General features: G+C 36.8%; 1 protein-coding gene across 7 annotated transcripts in view; it reads right to left on the bottom strand.

The window, feature by feature from the left end:
* Window positions 1–2,999: 2,999 nt before the first annotated feature.
* Window positions 3,000–23,165, bottom strand: part of LOC111820999 (transmembrane protein 56-like) — a 214,862-nt gene continuing 194,696 nt past the window's right edge. For 3 of the 7 annotated variants that reach the window (XM_023733465.1, XM_023733466.1, XM_023733467.1), the window contains one exon: window positions 3,000–3,088. In XM_023733465.1, the coding sequence (XP_023589233.1) occupies window positions 3,013–3,088 (76 nt within the window). In that variant the 3' untranslated portion in view covers window positions 3,000–3,012. Of the gene's footprint in view, window positions 3,089–10,134; window positions 10,298–23,165 lie in introns of those variants that run through there. The other 4 variants (XR_002824483.1, XM_023733469.1, XR_002824484.1 and 1 more) reach the window with 3 other exon arrangements.

Below are 23,165 nucleotides of genomic sequence, written 5' to 3'. Positions count from 1 at the left end.
ACAGATGAAGAAAAATGCAGACAAAGATAAGGAAAAAATAGACAAAATTATGGAAAATACAGACAAAATCATGGAAAAGACAGACAAAACAATGGGAAATCAGGAAAATAATATAGGAATGAAATGTCAAAATAAAGAAACAACTGGAAATCCTACAAAAACAGCAATTACAAATCCAAAAGTTAAACAACAAGATTTCGGAAATGGACATTGCAATAGAAGGTTTTAGGAGCAAATTTGAAACAATGGAAGGAAGACAGGATCAGTGAAATTGAAGACAAATCCTTGGGTACCACTTTGAGGAAGAATCAGAGAAAAGAATGAAGAAAAATGAAGACACCCTGAGAATGATGTGGGATAAAATCAAAAGCAAAAAATTTCCAGTGATCGGAGTTCCAGAACAGGGGAGAAAATGGAAAACACAGAGATCATTGAAGATTTGCTGACAGAAAACTTCCTAATATCATGAAAGACTAAAGGCTGACTATCCAAGAAGCTCAACGAACCCCATATAGGATAGACCCCAAAAGAAAAACACCAAGACATATCCTAATCACACTTGCTAAAACCAAAAAACAAAGAAAGAATCCTGAGAACAGCTCAAGAAAAATGAAAAGTCACATACAAAGGGGAAACAGTAAAACTAAGCTCTGATTACTCAGCAGAAACCATACAGGCAAGAATGCTATGGGATGACATATATAAAATCTTGAAAGAAATATACTGCCAACCAAGAATAATATATACTGCAAAACTCAAATACAAATCATAAAACACATAACAGTTTAGCACAACTGAAAAGATCCTGTAGTATTAGTATTAGTAGGCATATGCTGTTCCTAGGATAATCTCAACCCACAATCCCTGAGGAAATCTTGTAGCCTTCCTGTCCAAGATGACTCATTTTAATCAAGAGATCTTCTGTAGTCCATAATTTCCCTGAAGTTTACTGTAGGCTCCAGCTAGTCTCCAAAATTTCCTTGAGAATAAATCATCAACTCTTGGGAGTTCAGACTAGGCTCAAATCCTCTAAAGTACCTAAAGCCAATCCATAATGAGGTCCCCAAATTAAAAGACTTCAAACCTTTTAAGTGTAGCTAAAATTACCCAATGCATTTTGTACTAAACATAAGTTTTAAGAACTATTCTCAGAATCTCCAAGTTCAGGGGGGTAAAACAACAGCTTTTGTTTTTTCACTTTTTTCCCCAGAATTTGGAAGGCATCATCCACACCAACAGTGGAATTTATGATGGGCTTTGGTGAATATCTAAGGGCCCACTACAGTTGATACTCTAGTGTATTAAGTCACCTAAGGAATGTCTCAATAGGATTCTAGATCCCATTCTAAGCCATGTAATGCACAGAATACTGTATTAGCTATGATAATACTTCTAACTGTACAAATAACCATAATTTCTCATATATATTAGCTAAAAGTTTTACTAAGATAATTTAGCCAAAAGATAACTTTTTATAAATGTGTTCTCAAATGATTTGTTTGCAAGAGGATCCAAATGGAATTGCAGATGCTGATTTTTTTTGACTCCTTACTCTGAATCAGAGACACAAGTACCTCAAGAAATCATCTGATCCAGCCTCTGATTTCAAAGCAATATGTTATTATCATCTTCATTTCACTGAGGACTAGAGGGACGTGCCTATTATCATATGATTAGGAAATAATCATAGTAGGACAGCTGTTTCAACATCTACATATATCAATATCCTGTCCTTATGCCCTACTAATGCTCTTTGCTCCAAAAAACAAATGTAAGTGATCAGTCCTTCATCTGATTTATAATGTGAACTAATGGTGAAGTATTTAAATCTCAGCAGACAAAAAAAAAAAAAAAAGTAGGTGTTATTTATAAGAAAATAAGACTCTCAGCAGCTAAAAGTACAAATGGAAAAATTTAGCACAAATCATGTCTTCTTTACAAATTTGGATCTGAAAACTACAACACATGAAAATTGAACTGAATAAATTATGGCATAAAATGTAAAAATATAAAAAAAGATGAGTAGAAGTTTGTTAAGAAAAAAAATTAATGAGTCATCTTTGTTGTAAAATTTACATCCCAAAAGATTTGTTTTTCTGAAGATTATCTAAATAAAATAAAAATGAAAAAAAAAGCTAGAAATTGTTTAGGTAGACTATATAGAAACCTGGTCAAGGAATTAAATTCACTAAATTCATACACTCTGAAAAACAGCTTCCCAATTAAATTGATCAGTACTGGAATAATACTGGTGGGAACAATTCCATAGTGATGAATAAAACACAACTTCTTTGCAAACAGTGGTGGTCAAAATGCCTGGTCAACTTGTCCCCAGAGCCCATGTCAACCACATCCCAGTGCAGTACTTTCTCAAAACACATCTCATCTCTCAAACTAAGCTGAACTAAAACTTTCATTGAGCACAAGGAAATACGTTTTGTAAAATTGCTATTATTGAAAGGAGTTTAAACTTTTTAAAAGGAACCATCTGACAGATCATCCTATTATTGATGAACACAGTTATTATTAGTGCCTCAGATCTTCTCATGTGGTGCTAAGTTCTTCTCACATAGCCGTCAATAAGTCTCAAATTTCATCTCTTTGATATCAATTGATGGCTAAAAATTTATGGATTTGAAGTCTAAGTCTTAAGTAGCTGTTATCCAAGTTGACTAAGCTATGTCAATAATAACTCATTTTTACTCAGAACAATATTTACAATAACCTGGTTTTATTCCCTAACAGTAAAAATGTTTATATCATCACTATATGCATCCTATTTTTTATAACAATTGCAATACTAAGTCAAAATGGCCCTCATTGTATGTATTCAAATCTAAAACAATTTTAAGGCACCTTGCTGAAATGAATCTTGGACACATACATTTCCATAAAACATATACCATTTCTATGCTTTATGTTCTAAAGAGAAATGTCATTATTAATAACTAATATAAAAATAGAAATGAACAGGACTATCTTAGAAATAAACAGCTTACCCAAGTGGATCAGCTATAAGAGCTCCAACAGGTAATAAAATATATAGGCAAAAACTGCAATCACTAAAGAATGGCATGTGGATACCACCCTGAAATGAAACAAAATACATACAAAGATTTTAGATTCTTTGCACTAGACTTTAACTCATTCTGGCAAGACATTTAGCATTCTTAAGAAGTTATATCTAGAAGCATTTGAATATCATAGTGCAATACATCGGAGAGTATAATACAAAATTGCCATTTAGAAACCCAAGGGCTACACTTTGGAATTAATGACAAAAAGACTGCCTGTGGCTGTAGTCCCCTGCTAGAAAACCGAGGAATCACTTCTTGGTGAAGAGCTCCAAAGCAGAAGCACACGTGATGATGTGGTTGATGGAGTTTTATACAGAGAGATGGCAATTGGTAAGCCCACTACCCAGCCCCCTGCTCCCACCTTCATCTCCAACGGCGTCACTGCAGGCTGAGTTCCCTGCTCTTCAGGAAATCAGTTGGGAATGCTTCCAGATCTACTCGCCTTAACCACCTCCTCATCCTTAAAACGGAGTCCTGGTTGCACAGTGGTTAAGAGATCAGCTGCTAACCGAAAGATAGGTCAGCTCTTTGGCAGTTCAGATCTACCAGCTGCTCCTTGGGACCCCTATGGGACAGTTCCACCCTATCCTATAGGGTGGCTATGAGTTGTAATCTCCTCGACAGCAATGGGTTTGTTTTGTTTTATTTTGTTTTGGTATAGTTAAAAGAGAATTCAGATGGATCATGAAATGAAGATGTGTTACCTGGGAGATTTCAGTTTTAAAGGTACATCCACATACATTATTTCACTTGATTTTTGTAACAAACCTGTGAGAAAGTTAGGGCAGCTACTATTAGTCCTTCTTTGAAAGTATTATGAAAGCCCTTATAAAAGAAATTGAGGCCCATGTACAGAGAATCCATTTTTAAAAGAAACATTCAAGTGAAAGCAAAATGTTCACAAGATCCAGGTCCAGTTTTCTTCTAGAGAAGGAGTAAGGATTAAATGAAAAACATCAGTTTCTATGAACATATCCTGCTAATTAATAATTTATTGACTCAGATGACATGCAAACTCATGATGTGCCACTTAAAGATCTATGTGTAGGTTACTGTGTATTTATGCACACATGAAGATTTTTATCCAACAGTTTAGGATTTCTCACATCTTGATTGAGTTTGCAAGTAGTGAAGTTTCTTTTGTCTTCGTCAGAATAAAAAATGAAAGGAACAGCAAAGCTTTCTCTCTGTAAATTACTGGTGTGCAATAAATATCTCTCTACAATATGACCCCAAATCTTTTGAAATAACTGAAATATATCAACCAAAATAAAGCTTGATGTTAGAAAAAAAATCTCATTGTAACGCAAAAAAACAATATATTTGATCTACTAGATGATATGTTCCTAAACAGATGAGTCTAATCATATTAATTCAAATGCCATTTTTAAGTCTCAAGGAATTTCACTAATTTAAAGGCACTGATCCTTTGTAATACTAAAGATCATTTTGACGTGTGAATAATTAGCCCAATTTTTCTGACTTACAAGTCTGGAATTTTCATGCCAAGCACACCCGTATTCCACTTGGTATAGCAAGAGAAAAATGTAAACTTGATGATCAAATGAAACACTCCATCTAAGTAATCCTATAGCCACCTTTCTGTTGCTATTCAAACATTCGATATGAGAAAAAAAAAAAAAAAAGCATAGCCTGTCTTGCTAACCAGTTTTAGTGTTCAATAACCTTAAGTCCAAAAGTTTCCTTTCAGATGTAATCTCTGCTTCTGATACTCAGGCCTCAAATTCTCTTTTCTGTTGAGAAGTTAGGATTACAAGCCCTCAGCTGCTGGAAAAGGCGTATATTTCATTAAAACCAAAAACCCATTGCCACTGAGTCGATTCCAGCTCATAGCGACCCTATAGGACAGGGTAGAACTGCCCCGCAGTGTTTCCGAAAAATGTCTGGTGGATTCGAACTGCCGACCATTTGGTTAGCAGCCAAGCTCTTAACCACTACACCGCCAGTGCTCCTATAATTTGTTAGAGGACAGTTAAATGTAACATGGACCAAACAGCTCCTGTTATAAGGAACAGGAGAAGCAGACACCCTGTGCTTATATACTATTCTATATTAAAAGTCTATACTTTGACACTTCTCTGTTAGCAAAACTTTCCTATCTTAGTCTTTAAAATTAGATTCCTGACAAAGTAAAATGTAAATTCATTCATGTTTAAAAAGAAATAGCAAAATGCTGCCCAACATAAAATGTTTTGATATTTTTTTCAAAGAGTAAAAAGAAATGTTTGTGCTTACAAAAAGACACTGGTTTTCTAGGAAATAATTAGTGACCATTTTTAGAACAGCTATTTAAAGTAACTGATTTAATCATTCACTAATAGTCTGAGTATTACCAATAGAAATGATATAGCTCAAATAAACAGGAGAGTTAAATTTTGGAGCAGTAGATTTAAAAGTAGGAGTATTTCAACATGATGGAACTTTCTAAGCTACATGATAGCAACTGGATAAAAATACCTAAGAAAATTTAAAAAATTTAAGATTATATTTTTATACATAATCTACAAGTATGTACTTTTTCAGAGAAAGCAACAATTAAACACAACGATTTCTCGTTTACAGTTAAACTGTTAGCCCTCAAGTGAACATTCTCTGGTGAGGTTTTTCCTCCTCTCTTTTTCCTGTTAGATGGCTTAGACCACCCACTGTTCAGAGACTTTTCCCTGATTACTAGGAAGAACTATGTGTGCTGTATGGATCTGCCTGTTTCAAGACTGGAAACTAGTTTTCAAGACACAAATGTGTACTTTATTCAAATAGTAGCCAATTTTTTCCCTTTTTGCATTCTCTACCTCACAGTTGGATGGGAAAGCAGGAGTATCTCTAAATGATGAGAAAGGCAGAAACAGAGAGAACACACCATTTGAATAGCTAAATGAATTTTACATAATCGTAGGCTCCTTTTTCAAATGGCAAATCAGTTTGCCAAATGGTAATTCCCTGCAATGTAGAATGGCAATGATAAGACTAAATAATGTACAGCATTTTTTAACTTCATTGTTTTGTTTCACTTTGATGTTTGCATCTATTTCTCTATACCTTCCCTATTTGTTTGACTTGGAGTTACCCATGTGAAAGCTAGGCAATGAATCAGGAAGGCCAAAGAAGAATTGATGCCTTTAAATTATGGTGCTGGCAAAGAATATTGAATATACCTTAGACTGTCAAAAGAATGAACAAATCTGTGTTGGAAGAAGTACAGCGAGAGTGCTCCTTAGAAGTGAGGATGGCGAGACTTTGTCTCACATACTTGGAACATGTTATCAAAAGGGACCACTCCCTGGAGAAGGGTGTCACACTGGATAGAGTAGAGGGCCAGTGAAAAAGAAGAGCACCTTCAACGAGATGGATTGACACAGTGGCTGCAACAATGGGCTTAAGCATAACAACAATTGTGAGGATGGTGTAGGACCAGGTAGTGTTGCATTCTGTTGTACATAGGGTCAGAACCAACTCAGTATCAACTAACAACAACAACAAGATTCAAAACTGTTTAGCCTACCCTAACCACAGTGAAAAAGAAATGGAGAGCTTGAATTCGTAGCAAAGACTGCATGTCCCGACTTCCCACTCTTCCTTCACTTTTCTGCCATTCCATCTACCTTTGTATGTAAGAGAGAGTTTAAAAGAAATAATGGTTAGTATCTTTAGTATGGTACATTTGAACTATACAATGTGTGCTATTCTTAAGACAAGAAAATATACCTCTCATTTTTCAGACACATATGGAGCAATGATTCTTGCTTTTTTGGGCAAGAAGAACTGTAGCATGTATGAACCAGACAAGTCAGTATTAGATGTAAAAGAAAACCACAAAAGTATTATTCACATTATGAGTTACAAAAGTGGATGCCTGAAAGGTGGAAACAGGCTAAATGTTCATCAACAGATGGATGGATAAACAAAATGTGGTACATACACGAATGGAATGTCACTCAGCTATAAATAGAAATGAAGTCCTAAAACCACATGGATAAGCATGGAAAACACCATTCTGAATGAAATAATTCTAATAGAAAAGACAAATATTGTATGATCTCACTTATATGAAAAGTCTAGAACAGACAAGTATTAGAAATCAGAGTTCACTAGTGGTTACCACAGGTGGGCAGGGTGGCACCAGAAAGGAAGACACAATGTTTAGGGGACACTGAGAGTCTTTTACGGATGAAGGAAAAATTCAGGAATGGTTAATGATGATGTGATGGTTGAACAACATGACGAACATACTTCATGTCACTGAACTGTACATGCAAAGACTGCTGAAAAGGCAACTGTTTCGTTACCTATACATTTACCACAAATTTAAAAAAAAAAAGCAAACTTGGATGACCACAAAAAAATTTGACTCAAACAAAGATAGAGGATGTCAGGTGAAATATGCTCTTTCTCAAAAACTAAAGATATTTGGCACAAGTTCTTTAATTCTAAAAGGAAAAGTCAATGAAAAACAATTATAGCAATTTTAAAGACTTGCTGAATTTGTTTTATACTTAGCATTTACTTCAACTAAATAACAACAAAAAGTATTCCCATAGCTGCTACCATTCACTGAGGTTTGCAAATGCACAAGGATGTCTGAGCACATGAAATGCTTTAAAGGAGGTGAAGCAGTCATCAGAGTCATTTTCTGTTTGAAACCTTGTGAGAAATTAATGAGTTGCAGGGAAAAAAAGAAAATGTGTAGCCAATTTATCAAAAACTCCAGCAGATTTCTAGGTCCTTAGATATCTTGTCTTTTTCCATTTTTTTCTTTAAAAAAATCTAAAAAGGAATTTTTAAGTTTAGAATTACATAGCAAGAAATGCTTGTGATCACTAGCCATTAGAGAAATGCAAATTAAAACCACGAGATACCATCTCACCCCGGCATTACCGGCAGAAATAAAAAACACTGGAAATAACAAATGTTGGAGGGGCTGTGGGGAGATTGGAACTCGTATGCACTGCTGGTGGGAATGCAGAATGATACAACTATTTTGGAAAATGATACAGCGCTTCCCTAGAAAACTAGAAATAGACATACCAGATGATCCAGCAATCCCACTCCTAGGAATATATCCTAGAGAAATAAGAGTTGTCACTCGAATAGACATATGCACATCTATGTTCATGGCGGCATTGTTCACAATAGCAAAAAGATGGAAACAACCTAGATGCCCATCAGCAGATGACTGGATAAACAAACTATGGTACATACACAGAATGGAGTATTATGCCACGAGAAAAAACAATGATGAATCTGTGAAGCATCTCATAACATGGATGAAGCTGGAGGACACTATGCTGAGTGAAATAAGTCAATCACAAAAGGACAAATATTGTATGAGACCTCTATTGTAAAAACCCATGAAAAAGTGCACACACATAAAGTAACAATCTTTGTTGGTTACAAGGGATGGGAGGGGTGGGAGTAAATACTAAATAGGCAATAGATAAGTGGGATCTTGGGTGAAGGGTGAGAGAGTACACAATACCGGGGAAACCAGCAAAACTTGTACAAGGAAAGGTCATGGAAGCTCCATAGACACATCCAAACTCCCTGAGGGACTGAATTGCTGGGTGGAGGGCTGTGGGGACCATGGTCTCGGGGAACATCTAGCTCAATTGGCATAATACAGTTTATAAAGGCAATGTTCTACATTCTACCTTGGTGAGTAGTGTCTGGGGTCTTAAAAGCCTGTGAGCAGCCTTCTAAGATACTCCACTTGTCATCCATTCGGCAGCAAGGAAGAATGAAGAGGACAGGATACAAGGGAAAGATTAGTTCAAAGGACTAATGGACCACAGCTACCAAGGCCTCCACCAGACTGAGTCCAGTACCGATAGATGGTGCCTGGCTACCACCACTGACTGCTCTAAGCGGGATCACAACAGAGGGCTCTGGACAGAGCTGGAGAGGGATGTAGAACAAAATTCTAACTCACAAAAAAAAGACCACATTTAATGGCCTAAAGGAGACTGGAGAAACCCCAAGAGTATGGCCCCCAGACACCCTTTTAGCTCAGTGATGAAGTCACTTCCGAGGTTCACCATTCAGACGGTGGGAGTGGACAGCCCCATAAAACCAAATGGGACTAATGAGGCACAGCAGTCCAGGGAAAAGGGCTAGAAGGCAAAAGGGACAGGAGAGCTGGTGATAGGAAACCCAAGGTTGAGTAAAGATAGTGTTGATGTGTTGAGAGGTTGTTAACCATTGTCATAGGGCAACATGTGTACTAAGCGTTTAATGAGAAACTATTTTGTTCTGTAAACCTTCATCTAAAGTAAGAACAGCAACACAATCGGAAAAGCGTAGTGATGTCACTAAACTGTGGATGTAGAAATTCTTGAAATGGTGTATCTTTAGCTATGTATATTTTCACCAAAAAAAAAAAAAGAAAATGTCGAGAAGGGAGAGGGTTGACATGTTGTGGGGTTGTTAACCAATGTCATAAAACAATATGTGTACTACTGTGTCATGAGAAACTATTTGTTCTGTAAATCTTCACCTGAAGCACAATTAAAAAAAAACAAAGAATTACATAGCAAAACAATACATCCCAGAAGGCTCTGAATTGTAATGAAAAGTATATTAAAAGAGAGATTGGGATGCACTGATTGTGTTCTGTGTTCTCTGGTGTGTGGTGTTTAACTAACTGCCCTAAGCCAGTTAATACCATATATAGGCTACTCACACCGCAAGGAATGTTTTCTTATTACTACCAAAGAACATGTGTTTATCTAACATATTTCAGAAAAGAAGACAAATCAGTAGTCTTAGACAGCTGGTGTCTAACTTTAACCTTCCCATACTTCCCCAGAAAGTTAAATAAGTTCGTCATAACACCTTTCAATATAAGAATTTAAAAAGATGTCTTGTATGAGATCTATCTACTTCTTTCCTTTTACTCCTAAGGTCAAATAATAACATGTGACCTTAAAATTTGTTACGTCCTCAGTGAAAAATAGTCTTTTGAGATATTTTAGAGAGCTACTTTATATAACAAAGCTAGTTTTTTTTTTTAATTAAGCAGTTACATTTTTATATGCTTTACCTTAAGTTCCATGCAATCTTCACTTCCAAGCTGAGACTATTAAAACGTGGAAAAACTTTTGCTGAAAACCAAGAACTCACAAAGTGGAAAAGAAGCTGACAGATGACAAAGCTGGCAAAAATAGTGCCTAGTTTTTCAGTGATGGTATCCATATTTCTTCAATCTGTTGAAAGAAATGATAGCTATAAACTGCTATCACATGATAAATCTACATTAAAAATTGCTTACATTTTAAAGAGTATGTAGTTTTTTAAGTACTTTGTTTTACTTAATACAAAGAAACTATAACAATTTTAAGCCTTTTTTGTCTCTTTGCTTTTAACAGCTTTTGTCATGTATCTTACATTTGTACTGAAAATAAAAAGGGGAAAATCTATTATCTTAAAGATTTCAATGTTGTAAATTTTAGAAGACAACTTCAACAACATAAGATTCAAAATCATCCAAGTCTTAAAGTTTAACATTAAGAGGAAATCTGAAGTACTATAACTGAAGACATCCTTTTAGTAATACTACTGTTCATTACACTTAGAAAAAATCAACTGATTTCTCTATACCTCAGTTTCCTCATTTACAAAATGAGTGAGTTGGTTAGATAATTTAAAAGGTAAACGTAAGCTAAAAGTCATAAGAGAAATAACATTACCTGTAAAATAAAAACAAATAATAATTACCAAATAAAAACTAATTGTATAGTAGGACAAACAATATTTAGAAGAAAATTAAAATTGTAGGAAGAATAACACAGTCTTAGAAAAGAACCATACCACTGTTACCACTTAAATTATATTTAACTTCTAAAAAATAATCTGCAGTCACAGATATCCTTGGACCAAAAATCCTCCATAGTTTTTACCTTGTTCCTAAAAACCTTAGTAACATTCAGACCAAAAAAGACACTAATGCATTTGCTCATATCCAGCAAACAGAGCATTTCTATGGCTCCATCTTTGATGGCGCTGACCCTCAAATGAAAAGGCAATGAATCAATACACATTGCCAGCTGTCTAATGTGAAGAAATAAAGTCACCTACTGCAGCCAGTTCACAAGGGAAAAACCAGGTTATTGACTGCACCTGCAATAACCCCACTTCATTCCTTTCCGACCAAGATATAATAAGAATCAGTTGCCCACAGGACACCTTCCCACAGAGCTCATGTGTCTATAAAGAATTCTTTCCTCATTCTATTTTTTGTGCTCATTAAAAATATAGATATACATTTCTTCTCATTGGGACTCCATTAACTATACTGCTCACATACTTTTTTTTTTTTAAATTCAACCATGTTGATTGGGTATTAAAATATTTAATGTGAGGGTTTTTAGCCTAATATTAATATTAGCCAAATAATACATAAACGTTTTGTACATAAATTAATTATCATTACAAACTACCAAGTGAGGTGTAAAGGGGAAATGTTCTTCTAAGATTAAAGCAAATAGGGTTTCATTTATCTGCTAGGGGGCAGATAAACGAAGAAAATAAAACCAGTCATCAGAACAAGATAACAGAGTCTATTCTTAACTGGAGGGCTGGTTTGCTCTGAAGGGTTTTATCTGCTCCCTGCTGGTCCTAGAGTTCGGCTGGGCACAGCCTGCTCATTGATTTTCATTAAAATCCAGTGTGTACCGGGAACATTTATTTCATACAAGTTTGTTAAAAGTTAAGCTATAAAACATATTCATAAATAGCTATCACGTAACATCCATTTTATGAACTAATTTAATTAATCCAGTAAAAGGTACTCAAACAATCCACCATTAAAATATTTCTTATGACGAGGCAGAGCCAACATGGCGCTATAGACAGAAGCACCATGCCGTCGCTCCACAGCAAAGACCCCAAAAGCTCAGTAAAACAGAGACAAACGTCAATGCATGAACCCTAAGTGTCAGATGAAGAGATAAAGAACTCAACCAAGCACCAAAAGGATTAAGAAACTGACAGAGAACAGAGTGAGGAGAGTTACGAGTGGCAGTACCCATCAGCTAATGAAGCATGGATCCACCATCTGGGACTCCTGTTGGAGATAGGTGGACAAGGAGTATGGGAAAACAGATTCACAGAGCTCCTGGCAGGAAACAGAGCACCCACTAACCAGCAAAACACACTTTCCCACCCCCTACCTTGCCTCCCCCTGCTCTACCTTTGCTGCTTCCTGGCTGGCTCATCAGAGGCTTCCTGGCTGGCCAATCCGAGGCTTCTCAGCAGGCTGATCCCAGCTTCCTGGGAGGCCGATTCACTAGTTCATGGTGGGCCAATCTACAGCTTCTCAGCAGGATGATTAACTGCTTACTGGTGGGCCAATCCATCACTTTCCAGTAGGCAGAGACCATGGCACGCAAGGCACTGGTTCCTGTGCCTCATGGATTTGACCCACCCACACAGGCTGGCTTCTCCACTGCCACATCTTTGTTGCTGGTGTTGCTTTCTTTGGCCTCTTTTGGTTTCTTCCCTGTCTCTCACCTCCTCCCCCTCCTTTCTCTCAAACAGTTGACTCTGTGTGCCATCTTTGCTACTTCTGAAAGGTTGTGATGTGCTGCTCAGCTGGGGAACTGCTTCCCTGGTTGACGCTGCCACACTGGTGGGATCCTTGGGAGCTTTTTTTTCTTTGTTTGTTTTATCTTTTTTGCTTTTTATTTTTCTGCATTTCTTGATTTCTCATCTCTTTCTACTTACTTTCTTTTCCTGTCTCCTGGCTGCCTGGCACTGTGTATGATCACCATCTTTTCTAGTCAGGGTGTACTGAGTGGCTTGGGAGCCACATTCCCAGTTTGTGCAGCTGCACCAGTGGGATCGTTGGGAGCATTTTTTAAAACTTTGTATTTCTTTATTTATTTTATTACGTTTTGTTTTTCTTCATTTTCTAAGTTTCTTGTCTCTCCACACCAACAGAAGGCTCCCTCAGCACTTTTTCCCCATTTCTCCTCTCTCTTCTTTTCCATAAAAAACGTAGTTCCAAACATCACAATCCCCCCTCCCCCTCCCTCTTGCCTATCTGTACCGTGTGCTGAACATTGCATCTGGAGCAGCCTACTAGAACCTGTATTGCACTGAACCACGGCTCACCTTATCAGCCCCAGTATGTACCACAGACAACCCATGCTTGCCATTCCCCTTCAGCTGGACCTGCCCTGCTGCACCACAGCTGAGCAACTGGCCCTGCCCATGAGACAAAGAGGTGAAAAATACTGTGTCCACAGATGAGCAAACAAGAAAGAACACAGAGCCCACCTGATCAGACATAACCAAATAAAACAAAAAAGCAAGATGAAACAAACACATCTACAATCAATAAACAAAGAAAATAACAACTGAATGTCCCAAAGACAGCAGACAATATCAAAATATATGAAAAAAAAACAGGACAGGATGGTTCCACTAGGCTTCCTAAATAAGACACCAGATGATTCTCCAGTAGAAGAAAAGGCACTAGAACTACCCGATAGGGAATTCAAATCTCTAATATTCAGAGCTCTCCAAGAGTTGAAGCAAAAAGCAGACAAAAATGAGGAAAAAATAGACAAATTGATAGAAAAAAACGGACAAATTCATGGAAAATACAGACAAAAAAACTGGAAGAATTCAGAAAAATAATACAGGAATAAAATTACAAAATAAATTCACAACTAGAAACCATACAAAACAAAAATTACAAATCCAAAGGATAAACAACAAGATTTCAGAAATCGGCAGTGTCATAGAAGGGCTGAGGGACAGGTTTGAAACAATGAAAGACTGGATGAGTGACATTGAAGACAAACACTTGGATACAACTTTGAGGAGAAACCAGAAAAAAAAAAAGTGAAGAAACTCTGAGAATTATGTGGGATACAATCAAAAGTAAAAATTTGTAAGTGATTGGAGTTCCAGAAAAGGGGTAGAAAATGGAAAACACAGAGAGGATCACCGAAGAATTGCTGACAGAAAACTTCCCTAATATCATGAAAGATGAAAAGCTGACCATCCAAGAAACTCAACAAACCCCATATAGGATAGACCCCAAAAGAAGATCACCAAGGCATATCATAATCACACTCGCTAAAACCAAGGACAAAGAAAGAATCCCGAGAGCATCTCCAGAAAAACAAAAAGTCACATACAGAGAGGAAACAATAAGACTAAGCTCTGATTACACAGCACAAACCATGCAGGAAGAAGGCAATGGGATGACACAGATAAAACCTTGAAAGAAAAAAAAAATTGCCAACCAAGAATAATATAGCCTGCAAAATCTCATTCAAATATAATGGTGAAATTAGGACCTTTCCAGATAAACAGAAATTAAGGGACTTTGTAAAAACCAAACAAGACTTTAAAGAATTATTAGAGGGAGTTCTTCAGTTTGAGAAAAAACAACATCATATGACAGCCTGAACTAGGACAGAAGACTGCACCAGCCAGATACCAACCTAGGAAATGAATCCTCAAGGACTATTCAAAACTAGCAAGATTTACAACAGGAAACCAGAGAAGTTAATCTGAAAATGACAACAATGTTAGAACAACAAAAGAGGGAATAAGTGGTGTAGGTATAGAACTTTCTAACGGAGGGGAAGGCTAGGTGATAACAAGTTGTAATAGACTAGTTAAAACCTAGGAAGATAAGGGTGAATTTCAAGGTAACCACAAAGAAAGTTAGCAAACCTATTCATCAAAATAAAGAAGAGAAACATAAAGTCTCAGTAAAAACACAATCTACAAAAGCAAAAGAAACGAAAAAAATTTAACAAATAAAAGGGATTCAGCACAGGAGAGTAAGAGGAACAAAGAAAACGTCAGCACCACAAAAAAAGCATGACAAAATAACAACAATAAACTCACACCTATAATAATTACCCTGAATGTAAATGACCTACATGCACCCATAAAGAGACAGAGAGTGACAGAATGGATAAAAAAATAGGATCCATCTATATGCTGTCTACAAGAGACATACTTTAGAAACAAAGACATAAATTTATTAAAAAATCAAAGGATGGAAAAAAACATATAAAGCAAACAGCCACCAAAAAAGAGCAGGAGTGGCAATACTAATCTCAGTTAAAATAGACTTCAGAACAAAATCCATAAAAGACAAAGAATGGCACTATATCATGATTAAAGGGAGATCCACTATGAAGATATAAGCATAATAAATATCTACACACCCAATGGCAGGGCTAAAATATACATAAAACAGTCATTAACAGCACTGAAACGAGAAACTGATAGTTCCACTATAATAGTAGGAGACTTCAACACACCACTCTTGGTAAAGGACAGAACATTTAGAAAGAAACTCAACAAAGATATAGAAGACTTAAAGGCCACAAGCAGCCAACTTGAACTCATAGACATATATAGACATTCAACAGCTGCAAAGTACACATTCTTTTCTGACGCACATGGAACGTTCTCCAGAATAGACCACATCTTAGGTCAAAAAGGAACCCTCAACAAAATACAAAACACTGAGATAATACAAAGTATGTTCTCTGATCACAACACCATCAAAGTAGAAATTAACAACAGGAAGAGCAATGAAAAAAAATTAATTACATGGAAACTAAGTAACTCTCTGCATAAAAACCAGGAGGTAATAGAAGAAATCAAAGATGGAATAAAAAAAATTCCTAGAATCAAATGAGGATGAAAACACATCATACCAAAACCTTTGGGACACAGCAAAGGCAGTGCTCAGAGGTCAATTTATAGCAACAGATGCACACATCAAAAAGAAGAAAGGGAAAAAATCAAAACTTTAGGTACACTACGGTCGGCGTGGCGACAACTGTTGGAGCGGCGAAGATAGTAACCAATGCCACAACTCTTACAGCGAAGTGGGGCCAAGGAGGGTCACTCTGAGGAGTCGACCCCCACTTCAGTCCCAGGAGTTTATTTATAGTCAATACAGCAACCAATGAAGCAAATCACAGAACAATGGGCTTTAGGTGAATAACAAGAAGTTTCAGGCAAGAAAGAATGGGTTTCAAGCAAACAAGTCAATTAGTAAAGGAACAGTGGGTTTTGGAAAAACAAGTCGTCATAGCTGACACGTTTCACTGTGTTCCGCACATGGGCATTTGAGAGGCTGAAGTTAGCCATAGTGCAGCCACGTGTAAATGGCACATACCCCACACACAACATGAACTAATAGAAACAGAACAGCAAAAGGAGGCTACAGCCACCAGAAGATAGGAAATAATAAAGATCAGAGCAGGAAGAAATGAAATACAGAACAGAAAAACAGTAAAAAAGAATCAATGAAACCAAAAGCTGATTCTTTGAAAGGATGAACAAATTCGATAAACCACTAACCAAACTGACAAAAGAAAAACAGGAGAGGACACGAATAACCCAAATAAGAAATGAAATTGGGGACATTACAACAGACCCAACTGAAATAAAAAGGATCATAATAGAGTATTATGAAAAACTATACTCCAACAAATTTGAAAATCTAGAGGGAATGGAAAAATTTCTAGAAACACACTACCTACCCAGGCTATCACAAATTGAAGTTGAAAATCTGAACAGACCCATAACAAGAGAAAAGATTGAAAAATTAATTAAAAAAAACTCCCAACAAAAAAATCCCTGGCCTAGATTGCTTCACTGGAGAATTCTACCAAACATTCAGAGAGGAGCTTACACTAGCAGTACTCAAACTATTTCAGACCACAGAAAAGGAAGGGATACTTCCAAACTCATTCTAAGAAGTTAGCATAACCCTGATACAAAAACCAGGCAAAGATACCACAAAAACAGAAAATTACAGACCAGTATCTCTCATGAATATAGGTGCAAAAATTCTCAACAAAATTCTGACAATAGAATTCAGCATCATATCAAAAAAATAGTACACCATGACCAAGCAGGATTAATACCAGGTATAAGAGGATGGTTCAACATTAGAAAATCAATCAACGTACTCCACCACATAAATAAAATAAAATAAAATAATCACCTGATCATCTTATTAGATGCAGAGAAGGCATTCAACAAAGACCAACATCCATTCCTAAAAAAACTCTCAATAAAATAGTTGTAGAATGGAAATTCCTCAACATAGTAAAGGACATCTATCTAAAACCAACAACAGACATCATTCTTAAAGGAGAGAGGCTGAAAACATTCCCCTTGAGAACAGGAACAAGACAAGGATGTCCTTTATCACCACTCCTATTTAACATTGTGCTGGAAATCCTAGCTAGAGCGATAAGGCAAGAAAAGAAATAAAGGGCATCCAAACTGGTAATGAAGAAGTAAAACTGTTCCTATTTGCAGATGATATGATACTATATATAGAAAACCCAAAAGACTCCATGAGAAAACTACTGGAACTAATAGAAAGGTTCAGCAGAGTAACAAAATACAAGATAAACATACAAAAATAAGTTGGATTCCTATACACTACTAAAGAGACCGATGAAAGGAAAACAATACTATTTATAATAGCCGCTAAGAAAATAAAATACTTAGGAATAAATCTAACCAGGGATGTAAAAGACCTATACAAAGAGAACTACAAACTACTACTGCAAGAAACCAAAAGAGATCTACATAAACAGAAAAACATACCATGCTCATGGATAGGTAGACTCAACAGTGTGAAAATGACAATTCTACTCAAAGCAATGTACAAATACAATGCAATCCCAATCCAAATACCAACAACATTCTTTAAAGAGATTGAAAAACACAATCACTAACCTTATGTGGAAAGGGAAGAGGCCCCAGATAGGTAAAGCATTAGTGAAGAAGAAAAATAAAATAGGACCTCAGAAGCTACTATACAGATATGGTAGTGAAAACAGCCTGGTACTGTTGCAATGACAGATACATTGACCAATGGAACTGAATTGAGAATCTAGATGTAAATCCATCCACCTACGGTTACCTGATTTTTGACAAGGGCCCAAAGTCCTTCAAATGGGGAAAAGACAGTCTTTTTCACAAATGGTGCTGACAAAATTGGATGTCCATCTGCAAAAAAATGAAACAACAACATACCACCCACCACACCCAAAAACTAATTCAAAATGGATCAAAGACTTAAATATAAAACCAAAATCTATAAAGATCATAGAAGAAATAATCGGATCAATGTTAGAGACCCTAATACACAGCATTAACTGGATACAAACCATAACCAACAACATACAAACTCCAGAAGATAAGCTACATAACTAGGATCTTCTAAAAATTAAACATTTATGCTCATCAAAAGACTTCACCAAAAGAGTAAAAGAGAACCTACAGACTGGGAAAAAGTTTTGGCTATTACAAATCCAACAAAGGTCTAATCTCTAAAATCTACAGGAAAATCCAACACCTCTACAACAAAAAGACAAATAATCCAATTAAAAAATGGGCAAAGGAAATGAACAGACACTTCACCAAACAAGACATTCAAGCGGCTAACAGACACATGAGGAAATGCTCGAGATCACCAGCCACCAGAAAAACGCAAATTAAAACCACAATGAGATACCATCTCACCCTGGCATTACTGGCATGAATCAAACAAAAAAAAAAAAATAACAAATGTTGGAGAGGCTTGGGGGAGACTGGAACTCTAATGCATTGGTGGTGGGAATGGAAAATGGTACAACCGTTTTGGAAAACAATATGGTGCTTCCTTAGAAAGCTAGAAATAGAAATACCATATAATCTAGCAATCCCACTCCTAGAAATGTATCCTAGAGAAATATGAGCTGTCACATGAATAGACATGCATACCCATGTTACTTGCAGCACTGTTCACCATAGCAAAAAGATTGAAACAACCTAGATGCCCAACAACAGATGAATGGATAAACAAACTATGGTACATACACACAATGGAATAGTATACAATGATAAAGAACAATGATGAATCTGAAGGGCATTATGCTGAGTGAAATAAGTCAATCACAAAAGGACAAATATTGTATGAGACCCCTACTATAAAATCTCATGAAAAAGTTTATACACAAAAAGAAACGATATTTGATGGTTAGGAGGTGGGGAGGGGTGAAGGTAGAAAACACTAAGTAGACAATAGTTAAGGGGTAACTCTGGTAAAGGGTAAGACAGTACACAATACTGGGGAAGCTAGCACATCTTGTTCAGGGTAAGGTCATAGATGCTCCATGGACAAATCCAAATTCCCTGAGGGACTGAATTACTGGACTGAGGGCTGTGGGAACCACGGTCTCAGGGAACATGTAACTCGATTGGCATAACATAGTTTATAAAGAGAATGTTGTACATTCTACTTTGGTGAGTAGCATCTGGGGTCTTAAAGGCCTGTGAGCAGCCATCTAAGATATTCCACTGGACTCACCCCTTCAGGAGCATGGGAGAATGAAGAGAACTAAAGACACAAGAGAAAGATTAGTCCAAAGGACTAACAGACCACAACTACCATGGCCTCAGGCAGACTGAGTCCAGTACAACTAGATGGTGCCCGGCTACCACCACTGACTGCTCTGCCAGGGATCACAATAGAGGGTCCCGGAAACAGCTGGAGAAAAATGTAGAACAAAATTCTAACTCAAAAAATGACCAGACTTACCAGCCTGACAGAGACAGAGGAAACCCCAAGAGTATGGCCCCGGGACACCGTTTTAGCTCAGTAATGAACTCACTCTGGAGGTTCACATTTAGCCAAAGATTAGACAGACCCATAGGACAAAACGAGCCTAAAGGGGCACAGCAGCCCAAGGTCAAGGACTAGAAGGAAGGAGGGGACAGGAAAGCTGGTAATAGGGAACCCAAGTTCAAGAAGGGAGAGTACTGACATGTCTTGGGGTTGTTGTTAACCAATGTCATAAAACGATATATGCACTGTTTAATGAGAAGCCAGTTTGTTCTGTAAACCTTCATCTAATGTACAATTTAAAGGAAAAAAGATATTTATCATTCCTCCAAAAAAAAAAAAGATTTTATTACACTGTGTTAAAGGGTTTCATGAGTACATAGAATGATAATCTGTACTGTATTTTCATACTCTCCTGAAATCCAGAAGTATGGAATTATTGATTTATCTGCCATACTCAGTAGCCCTGACATTCTAGGATTTAAAACTTTCTACCTGGGAACAAAGTTATTAGTAAATGAACACATGATTGTTAGAAATCAGTTATTTATCAAACCAACTAGCCAAATAAACAAAAAGGGCCCAATCATAAACAGACACACTTGCCCCACAGACGTGCTGCTTCTCGTTTGCATTTTCATATGGGTGGCATATTGCAGTTATCTGTCTAAATGCTTATAAAGTATCAATAACTGACCTAGAAATGTTCAAATCCCTTAGTAAAAAATGACGATTATACTATCCACTTATGACTTTTCATTCATGTAAAAACTGTTAAGCATCTAATACATGCAAAGCATCTGGCTAACTGTTGGAAGTTTTTGATTTTTGAAATTCTACATTGAGAACTTATTAAAAAAAAAAGTTAGAATCATGCACGAAAATATTCCATTTCTCTTTCTTTTCAGAGCATCAAGTTCAACAACCATTAGCATTTGTGAGAAAGTTATTTGAAGCCAGCTGCTTAAAACAGTCACCCCAGCCTCTGTAAATCCTCCAGTATTCATGGTGCTGCTTTTTAAACTGATGCAAATGGAAAGAAAATGAAGCTAAACCAGGGAAAGGCTAGGGAATCCTGCTTTAATATGATTACGTTTCACTCCTTTTCTATGATGCTACTTAAGATTGAACAAGGAATTGCCCATGGCTATAGAAAATATTTCTCTATGGTTCCTCCTTGTCAGTTAAAATACTAAACTCTGAATAAAGGTATCCTTTCTCCATATTTTGATTCTCTGCTTCCCATTCCTTTCTCTTCCAAGAGCGAATAATAGAATTCAAGTTAAAGAGAAACTATTCAGTTCTGCCTGGTATAGACCCTGGGTTTGACAGCCCTCCCAGTCCCAAAACATTTTATTTTTATTACTGTTTAGTTTTATTATAGCAATGAAGAAAATACTTAAGGTAAAATATTCATACATTTCTAACTGGCCTTTATTTTCCCCAAATGCTATGCTATGCAATGTAATAATTAGACTCACAGGCGATGGTTGTTATTGTTGTTGTTAAGTGCCATCAAGGCGATTTCAACTCATAGTGACCTCATGTGATAGATGAGAACTGCCCCAGAGGGTTTTCTAGACTGTAATCTTTACAGGAGCAGATCAGCAGGTCTTTCTCCCATGGAGCTGCTGGGTGGGTTCAAATCACCAACCTTTTGGTTAGCAGCCAAGTGCTTAATCATTGCGCTTAAACCCTGTTCCCCAAACTAGACTCTGTGAAGGTCAGTCACTCCCAGTGAAAAAGTATCCACACTCAAGGGCTGTAGGGTGGCCCCATGGCCTCAACTGCTACCACAGCCCAGATAATTGTTTGACGGTTAATTCATACTGCTACAAATTTCTGTAATCCATGTTTCCCTTATCTATCATAATCCTGTTTTCTTACACCCTATATTAAATGCCTTCTAAGAATCCTCTGTTTTTCAAATTTTATTATTTCAACACACACACACACACACACAGAGTACTTTTTCAGTATATATTCTGCTTATTCCTACCAGTCAGAAAGGTTTTGTAGAGTCTCCCTTTCTATAGTTGGTGGGGAAAAGTAGGTTTCTTGATATATATTTTTTTAAACAGCACAAAGTCCCTACCAAGTGATTCTGACACAGCAGGGGTTGGGTTACCTCCCCTCCTTCACCCCTCCCTGAGAATTCCTGCTCTTCTAAAACACAACTTCTCCTCCAGACTCCCCACAACACTTGATCAGTTCTCTTTCCCACTAGAGATTATTTTTTAATTGGGATTTTGAAAACCTTTTATTCTTATTATCCTAGTTTGAGTTTATTTGAACTGTTCCATGTTCTAGCTTTCAACTTTAAAAAAATGAAATTTAATATAATTATTCTATTTCATGCCAACTTGTTTCTCTTTTTTAAAAATGTTTATTTTGTTTTACCATCTTTCTTTACTTGGATTTGTTTTTATAATGCCTAACAAGAAGTGAAGCAGCCCTGGTGGCACAGTGGTTAAGCACTCGGCTATTAACAGAAAGATCGGCAGTTCGATTCCACAAGCCGCTCCTTGGAAGAAAGATGTAGCAGTCTGCTCCTGTAAAGATTTCAGCCTTGGAAACCCTATGGGGCACTTCTACTCTGTCCTGTAGTTGCTATGAACCAAAATCGACTAGACTGCGACAGGTTTGCTTTCTTGGTTATGTTACCCACCCAGAGATGCCTCAGAAGACAGGCCTGGCGACATGCTTCCGAAAGGTCACAGCCTTGAAAACCCTATGGAGCAGTTCTACTCTGCACACATGGGGTCGCCACGAGTTGGAATCGACTCAAGGGCAACTAACAACAATAACATGTTACCTGAATTATAAAATAAGTAGTAGACTAATGATTTGATCTTTTATCCCCGAAACAAATTCACACATGTGTGAAAGTGTGTATTATTGGAAGCAACTTAAGGGTTCACTGACAGGAAAATTGCTAAATGTATTGAAACAGCTGTACTATCAGATGGTATACAGGCAATTAAAAAAATGCGGTAGTATGGAAAAATGCCCACCATGCACTAAAAAGAAGGGAAGTTTTCCATGCCTTCCAAATCCATTGCTGTGCTGTCAATTGCTACTCATGGATACCCATGTGTTATAGAGTAAAACTGTCCCATAGGGTTTTCTTGACTGTAATCTTTATAAAAGCAGATCTTTAGGCCTTTCTTCTGAGGTGCTGCTCAGTGGGTTTGAACCACCGACTTTTAGGTTTGTCCTCAACCATAAACCATTTGCACCACCCAAGGATAATTTTTTCATAAATAACTCTGGGCACATTTTGATGTTTATAGAGAAAAGGTCTGTAGGACTATGCTGCCAAAACTGAACTGTGGTAGTTTCTAGGGGATAAGGAAGTTGGGGAAGGGGAGAAGAGTGAACTTTCATTTCATTCTCTTTAGTATTGGTTATTTGTAAAAAAAAAAAAAAAAAAAAAACTTTTGTAATTAAAAATGAACAAACCA

Source organism: Trichechus manatus, unplaced genomic scaffold (assembly GCF_000243295.1).
Source record: "Trichechus manatus latirostris isolate Lorelei unplaced genomic scaffold, TriManLat1.0 scaffold00058, whole genome shotgun sequence".
NCBI classification, from domain to species: Eukaryota; Metazoa; Chordata; class Mammalia; order Sirenia; family Trichechidae; genus Trichechus; species Trichechus manatus.
Note: the sequence above shows the minus strand (reverse complement) of the source record. Positions and strands in the feature narration are given on the sequence as shown.